General features: G+C 29.2%; 2 protein-coding genes across 4 annotated transcripts; one reads left to right on the forward strand and one right to left on the reverse strand.

The window, feature by feature from the left end:
* Positions 1–7800: 7800 nt before the first annotated feature.
* On the reverse strand, positions 7801–15899 carry LOC111027510. Of its 3 annotated transcripts, XM_022305904.1 has the most exons (3): positions 15631–15899; positions 15495–15550; positions 7801–10040 (listed from the first exon to the last, which is right to left on the reverse strand). In XM_022305904.1, the coding sequence occupies exon 3, from the start codon at positions 9622–9624 to the stop codon at positions 7885–7887; it is 1740 nt and encodes a 579-aa protein (XP_022161596.1). In that variant the 5' UTR covers positions 9625–10040; positions 15495–15550; positions 15631–15899; the 3' UTR covers positions 7801–7884. The 3 variants fall into 3 exon arrangements, with proteins under 3 accessions (XP_022161596.1, XP_022161597.1, XP_022161595.1); XM_022305905.1 differs by lacking the exons at positions 15495–15550; positions 15631–15899 and adding an exon at positions 14376–14463; XM_022305903.1 differs by lacking the exons at positions 15495–15550; positions 15631–15899 and adding an exon at positions 14182–14290.
* On the forward strand, positions 13119–14602 carry LOC111027507. Its single transcript, XM_022305901.1, has 6 exons — positions 13119–13145; positions 13210–13447; positions 13532–13798; positions 13854–14042; positions 14198–14320; positions 14403–14602. The coding sequence occupies exons 1-6, from the start codon at positions 13119–13121 to the stop codon at positions 14600–14602; spliced, it is 1044 nt and encodes a 347-aa protein (XP_022161593.1).
* Positions 15900–15989: the final 90 nt, after the last annotated feature.

Genomic DNA, 15989 nt, shown 5'->3' on the forward strand with positions numbered 1-15989 from the left:
CGCAAATCGTAACCATATTATGCGACGTGCGCGTGTGTGTGCGTGTGCGCGTGAGCGCTTGTCCCATTCGATCCGTCGCGGAGACATCCCGACATCAATCACTATATATTATATGAATATTTTGATTGTGATGTATGTGTCGCAGGCGACGACAGATGAGACGTAAGTGTAAGCAAGTATACATATGATGTATAGAAGCGCATACGTAAAACGTACGTATACTGTATAGGTATAATAATGTTATACATGAGCGCAATATATAGGTTTGAGCCGTGTAATTCGCTTTTCTTTGGGTATGTACATACCACTATATATATATAGTATACATGTGCCATATATGACTACGGCTCTATAGAAGTTTCCATCGTAATGTACTAATATATACAATATACATGCTTGACACTTCGACAGCTATACCGCACTAAATTATATCCAGGTGTCCTATAATAATATGTCACAATATATCTTACAACAAAGGGTATGTTTTCCACGTCCATCTACGACCATTGAATCGAATTATGGTCTACGCGAAGATCGCCGTACATTTATGTCTTTGTCGCATATATAGCGTACGCAGGTAGGTATCTACTATAATATACTAAATATTAACAGTACATATAGTATTATAGTCGTATAATATAATTATTGAGATTTAGAATTTCGAAATAATTTCGTGAGCGCGTATTATACCTTATATAGATTATATAGAGCCAGGACCCCAAGGTTTAGTACGATCATCGTGGGTATTAAAATGTTATAAATAATAAAATACAAGTTCATACCGATAGCAATAATATATACGTCATGCACCATTTTTGCACAGACTACTGTTTCGTCTGATATTAGTACATACTGCAAACTATTCGTTTTCATAATGTATCCACATGGGTTTTATTTTATAAACGGCGAATGTGTCAACAATGTTCAAATTCAAACGATTATAGTAATAAAATGGTAGGTATTTCGATCTTGTTAACCTTTCTTCATTTATCAATCCATGCATGGACCCAAACCGGAAATGTACCACTGTACCAGTGTAACTTTCAAAAAACAAACATAATATTACCTATGCGTTTTATCGATCAAATACTGAAATTATGCAATGATTTAGATTGTATACTCTTTGATACTCGATAATTATCGTTAATAATATTACATTATTGAATACTCTGCATGAATGTCTTTAGGCCAATGAATGCCCCCTGGAAATAAATCTGCCCACGTTCAATTTTTTTCATACGCGAGTATAGTGTGTACAACATAATGTCGATCTACGATGCGTATTATGTTCGTGTATATAACATATATAATACAAAAATGTTTCACGATTTAAACTCAGCTTACTACTGTATACATAAATATAATATACTAGCTTTATAACCAGGGAAAAAATTACTAACATAGAATACTTATCCTATATGGGGGGAGGGGGCTATAGCCTATAATGTTTCGGGTACACAACATATATTCTAAAAATGTAACAAAAGATAAATGTACGGGGGAGAGCTATATCTCCCTTTGTCCCCCACCAACTTAAACCTGTGAGGCTGTGAGTGCATCTTGGTTTTAGTGTACAATTAATTTTCAATTCACCGTCAGATCAGTAACGAATGTCGATGTAGGTACCTCGCCTTGTGAACTAATTCGACTGAAATTGAAAAATCACTTGTGGCAGAGATACAGCACTTTGTATATTTTAAGTTTTCGAATGTTCTGGTGCATTCTATTGTGAAACTATATTATTTACTTATAAAACTGTCACTTGGAGTGAATAAATAAAATAAAATAACAATTTACCGGCTAATAACTTCATTGTTGAAACCGTAATAAAATATTTAAAATAAATAAATAAATAACAATTTAACTAGCATTAGTAATTTATAAAATAGTATTTTAAGTTAAATAAAACTACCTGTACAAGGTAAAAAAACAATCAACCATATAGTATATTAGTATATACCTCAATACCTGTATACAATATACTTAGAACCTAGACACCTAATATTTTGCATTATTTATTAGTTGAAGAACAACTGTTGAACTAGGCACTTTAAATGTTTACTAATCATTAATCACTTTAACCTGTAAAAGTTCACTCCACATTTTTAATGTTACTTGATGTCATCATAACATATAAAATACCTACTCTATTTTCTCACAAACGTTTAAAATTATATATATTCAGTATGTACATACACTAGTAGCAAAAAAACATAATACATAATAGTATATAGGTATAAACATAAATACATGATATGGCAAATATTAAAAATACCCACCATAATTGTGTAAAACCAGATAGCAGACCTGCAGACACTATAAATTAATATATTACCTAATACCTAACATAAGTAGATAACTTCTTAACTACGCCTCTTATAATTAGTCTTTTTTAATGTTTATAAAATACGTTGTATAACAATATTGTCAATTTAATATGGCTATGTGATTATAGAATTAACATAATAAATTAATATGCAATATTTTTGTTTCAAGTTTCAAAACTATCAATAACAACTCCCTACCTAATGGTTATGAATTATGATTAATACGTGGTTCAAAAAGATGGATTAACTTTTATAAAAGTAACTGACAATGATTTGGAAGACAAAAACTGATATAGTGAAAAGTGTTATGTCTTATGTGTACCTGTATAATTATCACTAAATTCTAAACTATCGGTTAAGTCAATAAGATAATAATTATTACACGTTTTAATTTATAACTTTACTATATGTTTATGTATATTTATAATGTTTATACAATCAAATCATATTTAATATTTATTAAAAAAAAACGGATAGGTATGTAAAGACAGGTGGTAAAGACAATTATAATATAAAACACTTAACCAGCTCTATGAATTTAATAGTTTTGCATAATATCCATTAATTATTTAATCACAAATTATATTATTATTGAGGTCTGATTCAGGCTATAACTATAATATATTGTCTAAAGGTATGCTCAACTGCTCAAGTCCAGATTAAGGGTGGCAGCATGGACCCCCCCCCCCTACTCCCATAATGAATATCGAACAATAGTCGTCCCCTAACAGGTCTAACAGGTAGTACGTTTCCTATAATAATTTACGAATATAAGAGTACTTAATGGATACATTATATTATTATAATTATTTAGCCCAAAATAATCTTAAGCTGGGCTTGGGTATATACATGATACATTGATAAATATTTATCAGTTTTCTTTTGCAAGTATGTTCAATTTACAGGTGTGCGAATAACACGAATATATAGTCCTAAGGATAGGCACCTATTTTATTATGTATAATTATTAATACGAGAATGGAGTGTCTAATGTGATTAATGACCAAAATGTAGTAAAGTAATAATAATACTTTGATATTTATTTATAAATAAAGGGAAATGTTGCCCTTAACAAGAGCATGAACTTTAGATCTATATCTAAACTAAGGCTGAGCAAGTTAATGAAAATAATTAACTGTTACAAGTTAAGTTAATTCAATTAAATTTCCTTCAGTTAAAGTTAAAGAAAAAAATTTTGAGCTCGATAAATTTAAAGTTAAGATTTTGAGTATTTCAAACATTTGCCGGGAAACTTTTTATTTTTACGTTGTTGTGCTTAATTTGCATATTTTAGGAAATTTTTCAAAATTTCAACTTCACAAATTTCACCCGATCTAAAAAAGAAAATAGTAATTCAGTTTACTCGCAGACTTATGTATCTATTTGATGCCGGGTAGTTTTAGGGTATAAACCAATTGAGTCCAGTGAAATTGTAGGTATAATACTAATTGGGTCCATGTTTGAATACTGAGTCCCGTTAAAATATTATAATATAAAATAATTATTAATTATTAATAATTATTATATTAATATTGTAATAATTAAGGGGATTCGATACCGACCATTTTTTCGACTAAAACATCCAATCTTTTGTCCATCAGTCCGATGGACCTAATAATGCGATAAGACTTTTAAAAACTGATTTGAATTCGTTATTATGTCTTCTTGAGATCGGCCACTTCACTTTTTCAAATTTCGGCCCCTAATCTTTATAATATGGATTTAGAAATTGTGAAACTTAAAAAAATGTAAGTTTTAATTACTCTGAATTAAAATTGTAAATTCAAAAAAGTGGCTAGGCCGATCTCAAGAAGACATAATAACGAATTCAAATCAGTTTTTATAAGTCTTATCGTATCATTAGGTCCATCGGAATGATGGACAAAATATTGGATATTTTAGTCGAAAAAACGGTCTATTTAATTTGCTCGCGAGCGCGACGTTGTGCACGTTGACATGTGTATCAGCGTGCGTGAGTCATAATAGAAATAGTGGTGGTGCGGGAGTCACTCACACTAATAATCAGTTACTACACACACGTACTATATAAATTGCCTATATTCAACTCCTTAAAATAGATCGGTATCGAATCCCCTATAAGTGTCTTTTATTAGACATTGGATGAAAAAAAGTAACAAGTAAGATCTGAGATAATTATGAACAAATATAAAAGGTATAGTTATAAAATAACAAGTTGAATAATTGACAAAATCTATTTTTAAATTATTTTCCCAACTCTGTGACGTACGTATTTCGTCGTATTTCAGTTGCGTCGACCGTCGCGATAATATTTTTAGTTATCGCTAAACGGATCAACCATTTATTATTTAATATTATGTCAATTGTACTGAACTAATCAGTTGACCATAGTCTGTGTTTGCCGTACGGTATTTCGTGAAGGTGCGATATGGCTCCAAAACGTCTATGTAAATTTAACGAAACACTTCAAAGTGAATTTAAATTTATTAAAAAAGTTAAAGCAGATAACGACTATGACGTTTATTGTACAATTTGTTCAAGTTCGTTTTCGGTTAGCCATGGTGGGCTATCTGACATAAATGATCATCTCAAAACAAAAAAACAGAACATGCAAACATGTTACCAATAGCTCGGTACGTACATTTTTTACTCCATTAAAAGCAGACGAAAATGCGTTAAAACTTGCGTCTAAAGAAGTTGCATTTGTTTACCATACAATTGTCCATAGTCAAAGTTTCAACTCTATGACTTGTACCTACTTCTGAATTAATCAGTTCTCCGTTGGTATAAAAGTTTGTGTTGTTTGATATTTGGCTGAACTATGTACTTTTTGAAGCAATGTTTTGATAACATGTCTTGTTGTCAATTTTATGAGTTAATACTTGCCAACAAAACATTGCTTCAAAAAGTACATAGTTCAGCCAAGTATCAAACAACACAAACTTTTATGCCGACGGAGAACACATCGTACACAGATTAAAAATTGTGTATTTTATTATGTATTCTTTAATTTTTAAAGCGTCAAATATTATTATCTATATAATGTGTATTAAATATTATATTGAAAATCAGAAATCAATAAAAAAAAAAAAATTTTAAAAAGTTTGTCCCGGTTTTTGCTAAAAAAAATATGATAACCCTAGTTTATTACAAGTTGTTAAACATCATATTATCGGTAAAATACCTACAGTTTGTATTTCCTTTTTATCAAAATTTAATTGTACAATCTAAATGTGAATAAATATCATAACCTACTCGCGCAATAGGAAATGTGACGATATTGGTAAGACACATAGTTCGAATATGAATTACGTCCCCACAGCATATTAAAACATTTCCACGTAGAAAAAATACACATTGGGAAGTTTAAATATTAATTTTATAATAATAGGTTAATGGCAGTGCTGGTGTAACCTTTCTCCAGCACTCGCATGGAAAATTGGGTTTTCTCGTGTTGGGGGGGTGTAAACAATTTTATTTCGGTTGTATAAAATTGTGCAAAATAAAGTACATAACACTGTCAAGGTTTGATTTTAAGATTCGAAAGTGGCCGTGCTGGCGAAACGTACCTGCAGTCAGGCCATCACAATATTTTCAAACCACGAAAATGATAAGGAGTTGGGTGTTTTACATAGCAAATAGGTACATAAGACTGTGAGTAAGCTGCATTACTATTTTCTTTTTTAGATCGGGTGAAATGCTGAACATTTTTTCTAAAATATGCAAACTAGGCACATAACTTAAAAATAAGCAGTTTCCGGCAAAATGTATGAAATATGCAAAAATATGCACATTCAAATTTTAGATTTGGTTTTGATATCACGGCATTGAGAAATGAATTAATTTCGCACTCTGCTACATTTTACAATAAATAAAAAAAGTTTGCAAATGCTATAAGTCCCGAACTTTGGTTATAATTATGGACATATTAATAATTGTAATTGTTAATGATTATTGTCATCAAGTGGTTATTAGTTGTGCCTAGTGGAATGTACAAACTACAAATATTACACAATATACGCATTAATATTGTACATTTGTACAGCAACCAGCCAGTATGATATTAAAGTATTGAAATTATAACAATTATTTTTAAATTTAATTATTTTTTAAAATTTTTGAGTTTGGGACTTCTGGGTATAATATTGATGGGGGCCTACCAGGAAAATCCCAATTTCCCTATGATCTTATCGAGTACACAGTACAATGCTTTTATCGGAGTTTATTAGGCACGTCCAGAAAGTGAAATACGTCAATAGGTGTTATTCTGTGATATTATAATTTATAGTTTTCTAGCTATTCAATACCTCTAACTCTTTGGGTGGTTGGAGTGAGGTGTTAAGTCGTAACTGTCAAAAATAATGTCTGATGAGCAATAATAATGAACCAGGAAACCCTTCACACACAATATGTTACATTGTACTCAGTTTAAGATAAATTAAGGGGCATACATTACATCACATGAAATCAAGTTCAATAATTTCCCAAGAGGAAAAAAACTGAATATCCCAACTCTTTGAATTATTTGGTTATAAAACAAAAATTAGACAAATAGCGTAGACAAACATTTATATATTTTTTTTATTGTTCAAATCATCATTCATAACACAGATTTTTAACTCCAAAAATATTTCATTTTACATATACAATTTGTATAATTTTATAATTCTGGGTTCAAACAGGGTTAGAATACATAACATAAACTTAACTTTTCCCAACGTAGGCAGGAAAATCTAAATAAAGCAGACTGTTTGGACCTGCTATAAGGTCAATCAATTTGAAAGACTTCAAAATTCAAGAGACTGTCCATTAACATCTGGTATGATATGCAAAAAAGTGTTACAGTTTTGATACAGTTATTCAGGGTATTTTTAAATATACTTAAAGAGTTTTTAATAAAGACAATATTTTCAATTCTTGAGATTTTTGCACTACTTATGGAGTGTTGTATGGAGGAGATGAAAATTTCTGTTTTTCAAATAAGTAAGAATCCCCATTTTAACTGTAAATTATTCAGTTTCAGTGGATAGTTTTCCTAAAAAAATTTAAGTATCAGAATCAAAATGTGTAGAAGTAATTTTTGAGTTAATTAACTTTATGTTCTAAGGATAAAATGTCTGTGATAATGAGTGTATAGGATATGGGGGCTATGGTGATTAGAATATTTTAGTCATTTCTATTAATTTATTAACACTGATAGTAATAATAATAAATACTAGTTCCAATATCATGTCTACTTTTTATTTTTGTAAAACTATTTTTAAGGACTTTATCCTTAGTACATATATTTTAATATCTTAGAAACTAATCATTCACATTTTGAACTAGGTACACACATTTTTAAAAAAAATTATCCACTAAATAATTTACAGTAAAAAGTGGAATCTCATTTGAAAAGCAGAAGTTTGTATCGCCACAAGACAATCCTCGAGTAATATAAAAAAATTCAAAAACTTGAAAAAATTGTCTGAAGATATTATAAAAATTACAAAAATCAGAATTTGAATAAATTTGTTATAATTCACAATAATAAATCAGCCAATAATTTTGTTTCTTAAGCTATTCATAAAATTAAAAATTATGAAGGTTGGCTACAAATCATTGATGTGACATCTTTGGAATCTAAAAAAAGTTTAACAATATGATCGTTTATGTGATCGTTTGTAATGACAACCATTTTAAATTTGGTGTTGCCATTTTTACAAATGTCAATAAATAATTTATTAGAATAATCTGTTATATATTTTAACCCTAGAGAACAATACAAATCTGTAGTTTTCACATTCATTATTGATTTGGGAAGTGCATAAATTTCATTGACTACTACTCTATCAGGTACTCCATCTACAATTATAACTTTAAAACCTCTCTTATGTTTGCCCATATATTTTACTCTCTTGTATTGTTTGTCGATTTTAACAACATATAGTTGGAAAAGTTCTGGATTGGAGATAGGAAAAAATTTTATTGTCGAATTTAGAACATCTGAGATTTTTTGTGCTCCGAATGAATTCAACCGAACTTTGAAAGAATTACAATTTTTAATACTTAACACTCTCACTATGTATGGTTTAATAACTTGAATGATATTTAAATCACTAATCTCCAAGTCGATTAGACATGTATTTTCATTTTTTTTTATTTTCATGGTTTTTGATTTTTCCTCGCATTCGGCTATTTCATTAATAAAAGCAAGATTCATGCTTTCCAGTATCTGATCACTCACATTTATTGATACATTTAAAGAGCAGTGTATCTTGACTGGAGGTGCTGTTTGTAGATAAACACTGGGTTCAAACATTTCAAAACAGTTTTCAAATTTCCCGCAATCAATTAAAAAACATGTATGCTCTTCAGAATCTTGGTTTTTTTTTATGACCCTCGCCCGATATAATTTTAAATCATTGGTATTTTTACCAATCACTATTTGACCCTCTTCAGGATGTAATACCGGAATCCATTTTGTCTGATTTTTGATTTCAGTTCCAATAGTCTTGCCAATTTGATAGCTGAATTCAGTTTCAACATAAAAATGATTTATGGAAAAAATGGGTTCAACACGGACAACCTCTATCTTAGATTTTGAAAACATTTGATTCAGCATTTTATGTTTTGCAAGATTTATTGGATCATTAGATTTGCTAGGAACAATACCATCCCAAACTAAACTGTACAAAATATCAAAAACATCTTTACCGTTATGTGATAATGTAACTAAATATGGATCTTTATTGCTTAAAAAAGTGGCGGTTATTTGACAAGAACCATAATAATTATAAATAGAATCAAATAAATCTTTAACTGATAGTATATATTCATCTTCTTGTAATACTTTCTTAAAATAACAACGATAAGCCATTGGCTTTATACTGGCAAGTTCTTTTGGTAAATCTTTATATTCTGTAACTGATACTTTAGAAGTTCCAAAATCAATATAGGATACATTTAGTCCTAACTCAGTAATGCTTTGAACTCTAGCTCTATACCATGCACCATTGGAATCGCGTGCAGCAATTATATGTCCTACTTTTGGAAGCTTCTTTGATGTCGAATCATATTTAATCAATTCTGAACAGATTGATTGAATATATTCATAGTTGTTTATGTTCTGTACATGGAAATATTTAAATGAATTTATATTTGACACATTTACATCCCATATATCACCTAAAGCAGGTTTCTTTACAATTGGAATATGTTTAACATGAATACTACTGGATGGATCTAATTTTTCAGTCTGTGAGTTTTCAGCAGATAATAAAGTGGAAAATTCAGTCTCAAGCTTGTTTTTAACATCGGTTTTTAATTTTCCACCCATGTTTTTGGAATTAAGTTTTCTTCTGGGCTTTTTATTCAGAAATAATTATTTTTTCTAATAACTTCTTCCCATACTAATATTCCACGTTCCTATATATGTACATCAAGAATCAAACATAAAAATTGACCACTTTTATATAATATCTGTGTAACGGGTGAAATTTGATTAAATTGTGTTACATTTATTTAACTCAAATCTATTTAGTATTGTACATTTATGGTTTGTACATGTGTGATCTGTTACATCTGCCAATAACAAGGTTCTTCTTAAAATATAGTATTGAACTAAATTGTTTTTGTATACCTTCAGATATCTTCAAACAAGCTATTATTTCTTCAGTAGGTATATGCACTTTTAGAAACCTTTTTAATTATTTGTAATCTCAGGAGTCAGGACATCTGTTGACTGTTACTGGCCTAGAACATAATTATAACAATTATTACATACATGTTATACTTGGATTTAATAAAAATGTATTGTTATATGGCATAATAGTATTCAAAATTAAAGTAAAGTAGCTAAATAATGAAATAAAATTACTCATATAAAAAGATAAAAGACTATTCAATGAATGTCTGACTTTTACAGTTGCTATGGACTGGCGTCCCGCTTTTCTTAATTATAGTATAATCTACATTACATTTCTTTACAACCACATAACGCAAGGGTAGACCAGGGGTACAATAGTAAAATAATTACCCAAGGAAAGCAGGTCTGAGTATTAAGTTAGGGTTATGATAATGCATAAACCACGGGAATTCAAAAGAAGAGGCTTAGACATTAGGTGATAATGCTACAAATTATGAGGACGTACAAATAATAACAAGCCATTAGGACGATGATTATATAAAAAAAAGTATAAAATATAATAATACTTTATGACACTATGCGGTAGATAATCAAAAATGCCACCGCAACAGAACGTGTATTCATATCAGAGCGTGCATATCATAAGCATTTTTGAAACAATTACCAACAGACATGGCATTCATGAGAAAGATACCCGTATCAAGAGGGCTGGGAGAAGTAGAGAGTATGTCTATATAGGAGAGCACCATACAGCCCATATTCAGATGTGATTTGACCAGATGAGCCAGAGCACCTGTCTTTTGGTTTTATTATTTTGGACTTAAAATAATTTGAACAGCAAATTCTTTGGACTTAGAAAATGTTTGAGTCAAACCGTTTATTTTCTGACACTTAGAATAATTTACCGAGTTGGATATTCTGATACAATATATAGCCTCGCAGTTATAAATTTAATTTGAAACACTTAAAATAAATTATGCAAAATACAACGGTCAATGCTATTATTTCAACAAGTACACCTCATCCACTTCTTTTCAATGACGCCTATAGTCAACAGATCACTACACAGTTATACACAAATCATTATATATTATTTTTATATTTTTTAGATATACAAGAAACTAAATATCATACTATCATAGACATAGGCATAGTATAAGTGGCAAAGAGTATGCTCAATTATAAGACTGCATTTCTTTAAACTTTTGAGGGACAGAGTGCCAGTGTATAATTTATACATGCCACCAACAATAAACTCAAGATGATGACACACGTATCCATTTAATCTTATGCAATGTAAAATGCACATAAACACAAGGTGATGCACATGCACAAAATAGGATGAAAACACAGTTTGTGTTAAGCATACTTCAAATTTCTTATACTTTAGTTAAAAATATAAACCACAGAAACTAGAACACATAACATTTTAATTGGGGAAAAATAAAAATAAACTGTTTCATCCAATATATTTAAGAATATGAAGAATCATTACATTATTATTAGGTTTAAAAATAATAAATATTTTTTTTCTTTATTTTGATAAAAAAGTTACAATTTGTATTGATAGATAAATGAAAAAAATATTACTACTGTTGCATTTTTTTTCACAAGTTCTGAACATATTGATTTTATTTGAATATAAATCATGACACACAAAAGATATGCTACATAATAAATTTTATTTTTTATTAAATCATAATCTAATATAAAACTGTAGGGAGATATTATCTACATTGCAAATAATTTTGTATGTACATTTATAAGCCCCAAATAAGTTTCCTAACCAATTAAAAAATAAAAATTAAATCTCAATTAAAAAAACTCGAAAATTTCTGAAATTAAAGTTATTTAAGCAACTCAATTTTAAGGACATCAATTTCAGACTCATACTTATGAGTTATGACTATCTATGTATATAGATTCTTTAAAGTTCACTCATAGCTGTGAGTGACCAGATGTGTCTAATAAAAAAAGGGGAAAATTTAATGTAACCTGCTCATAACAGTAAAAATATTTTAGAGGTATTCCAAAATGATAGCTTACAAACAAAAATACCTATGTATTGTATTTGTACATATAAATATTATTTAAGTTACTTGGGTTAATGGTTATATCAATAATCTATAAAGAAATCAGTAAGTAATATAATTATTTTGTTTATACCTATCAATATTATATATATATATGTCATAGGCATATAGTCAAAAGTTCCAATATACCTAGATAAACAACTTGCAGGTATAGTATGATGATAAACCATTTCCCGCATAAATTTAAATATTTTACAATAATAACATATTTATTATATTAGGTACTATTATATACTTATTTATATAAGAGCACTGAGCAGTATACCATAGTTTTGTATAGTATGAAAATCTTTGTGTTTTGTATTAGTTGAATTATGAATTAATAATTATTAATTTTTGTAATTGTTGTGATTTTATTTTACAATTGACAGACAACTGAATTATTAATTTTTATAATTGCTGTGATATTATTTTACAATGGACAGACAACTAAATTATTAATTTTTATATTTTGCATTTTAGTGATTTTTATCATTTTTTTAATTTAGCAAAATGGACAACTACACAAATGCTGAGAATCAAGTAAGATGAATTGTAAAATAATGTAGTATAATCTAATAATAATAAAAATAATAATATAATATAATCTATAATACTTAATTATTACTTTAGTCTTTGGAACTTGAAATTGGCAAGGAATTTTTGTCTATAGTTGAGTTGGAAAATGCCATTTCAAATTATGAAAACAAAACTATGTCCAACTTCACCAAGTTTAGTTCTAGGATTATTGAAGGTGCTATAAAAAGAGGACTAAAAAGGCACATTATCCAATGCTAGAATATGTTGCTCTCGATTATAGGTGTATAAGAAGTGGAAAGTATAAGACTCAGTCAACAGGTATTCGGCCCCAACAGAGATATAATTAAAATAATATTTATAATTTATGTAACTGAATGTTTAAGACATCTTGGTTTTGATATTTATTCCAGTTCTTTTCGGTCAAATTGCCCCGTGTTATTGACTGTTAGACCCAACGATTGTGGGGAAAAATTAGTAACAAAAAGTTTTATTAGTGAACACAATCATATATGTAGCAAGGCAATGTATGATCACTAACTTAGACAAAGACGACTGGATACTGATTCTAAAATTATGGCATCAAAATTAGTGACAATGAAAGTAAATAAAAAAATTTTACAAAATGATTTGATGAAGACACATAATAAAATAGTAACATTAAAAGACATACCATAATTTGGTCACATCAAAATCACCAGCATCAGACGCCTTAAAAGTTTTGGCGACCAGTTATGGAGGAACTGATGCCACCGTAAAAATTTTAAAAAATGAAAAAAATGAGCTCAAAGCCATTTTTTATCAGGACAAAGAAATGCAAAGAATATTTTCTTTGTGTCCTGAGGTATTGTTTGTGGATGCCATATACAAAGTCAATGATTTAAGAATGCCTCTACGTTTTTTAGGTATTTATCTTTACTCTTAACTATCTATAACCAATTGTTATATTATATCTAATATACTTTTTGTTGCCTTCAACATGACTATAGTGGTTGACAGTAACGGTCTCAGTGAAATTGTTGGTTTCTGTCTCCTCACAAGTGAAGACAAGGAAAACGTTACTGACATGGCTTTAACTTTTAAAAAGCACAATCCTCAGTGGGAACATATTAAATGCATAATGGCGGACAAGGATTTTACTGAAAGAAATGTATTTAAACAACAATTTCCAGATTCACAAATTTTAATATGCATATTTCATTGTTTGAGGTCTATGTCACATGAAATCACCTGTGAAAAAATGAAAATTAACTACGGTAAGAAGTCTTTTAGACCTAAATGAATTAGTTTTCATGAAAACGTTTTATGTAGAAGAAAGACTGATGTGCTTGGAAATAATACAAGACATTGTTTATGCAAAAAATGCAACACATTATGATGAAATTCACAAAAAACTTGAGAGCACTAATATAAACACGGTAATCGATTACTTTAACAAAAATTGGCACGGCATCATAACAGAATGGGTTATATATTTCCAATCCAAATTCATGACCCTAGGTATAATTGTACTATATGTTAATACTATCAGGTTTGGTTTCAGTTATGTACTTGTTATGCTATTGTTATATGTTATAGGAAACCGAACAAATAATCGATTTGAAAGTATTAGGTATTATGTCAACATTATGATACATACCTATTTTATTCTTTAGGTTTTTTAAATGACAATGAAACTGACAGATCTGAAGAGCTAGAACTAAATGAGCCTCAGAAGTCTGTACTCAATGAGTTACCAACCTTACCACCTAGAATTCCAAAAAGAGGCCGTCCAAAAAGTTAGGTTAAATATAATATTAGTATAAGACATTTATATTTTATCATTTCACTTACTAACGCTCACAACAATATAATTTGTAGGTAACGATAAGACAGCAATTGGCATTCCAAAAAAAAGAAAAATGGCTCCTGTAGGGTTAGTTTCTTTTCGAAAACTGCCAATGAAAATGAAACAATGTCAAATGTTGAATGTTGAAATGGCTAGTAGAAGAAAATTTGTTAATGCATGCAATGGATTCAAAGACCTTAATCAGTGCAAATTGTGTAGAATCGAAACCTGAAAGAGTACCAAATGCGATTATAGATGGAACAATAGCTGTAGGAGATATTAAACAATTTTTTACAGCAGATGGATGGACTGCTGTTCAACAAATTATTTAAGTTAAGAAGCAACATACAATAGACCACTTTGACATTGCTCAAAATTCAAACATCTGTAATTACAAGATAACTTTTTAGGTAATGCACATTTTTACATAAAAAATTTAGGATTTACCATAAAATTGTATCGGAAAGAAGGGTATGTACTATGCGGGTCACGGAGCAATGTAATACTATGTAATAAAGAATACAAAATGGTCTTAATAATAATATGGTTAACACAGTGTGTCGCAATAACATATGATTTGATAGTCGCAATAATAGAATTGAGTTTACCAGAAAATTGTATAGGTAATAGATGTAAATAAAAGGTAGCTTTATTCTATATCAATAATATAAAATAAGAAACTTCAGTACAATTTCAAGAAAAAGAAAATATTTACAATTTTTTTTAAACAAAACGGCAGATGAGGATATCCCAAAAAAAGGAGACTAATCTTTGTAAAAGAGGATGTATGGTACCCTATTGGCTACGAACCTAGTTAACTGTTAAGTTATTATGGCTAGCAGGCCATTTTACAGATACTTATATCATTATAGCTTAACCTATATTTTAATAGCCAAAAGTATATAAAATTATACATTTATACCCGAACAAGAATGCATAATACATAATTGCAGAAATTATTTGTTAAATGGCATGTCAAGTGGTATAACAATATTTGGTAGCAATTTAAGGGATGTATTTCGGAGTTGCTTGTATTCTAGAACTCGTTAATAGGGTCAACGCTTCAAATTAATATTAATAAAACAATATCACTGTATAATATTAACTATAAAATGAATACGTACGGAAACTGTTGGAGTGCCATCAACCCGGGTGATTTGGAACGAAATTTATTTTCTTTCTGTTATTAAATTAAAAGTTTGAAAAATATAGCAATACTAAATGGATTTTAAAAATGTGTAATGAAAGAAAATATTTTACATGTTTCCATTTTCTGTAAAATAACTCTTGATGTAAGATTGTATTATTGTAAGACAATATAAGATTTACAGCGTTTATCAATATCCCATGTAAAACAACCGTGTCAAATATCAAACATCATATACCAAACCCAGATTACCTAAACAGAAAAACTATTAGAAAAAATTAAATGGTATGCGAACAATTAACATCGTACTAGATCAGTATAGTACTAAATGTAACCACAGATTATATGAAATATTTTTCAGGAGTGCTAAGCGAATATGCGACACAGTGATAATAGAATCAAAAAATAGTGGGGAAAGGCCAAGGTTTATAGATAATACAGGTTGCCTCAAAGTCATGTAAACAAATCGATC

Source organism: Myzus persicae, unplaced genomic scaffold (genome assembly GCF_001856785.1).
Source record: "Myzus persicae strain clone G006 unplaced genomic scaffold, MPER_G0061.0, whole genome shotgun sequence".
Classification (NCBI taxonomy): Eukaryota; Metazoa; Arthropoda; class Insecta; order Hemiptera; family Aphididae; genus Myzus; species Myzus persicae.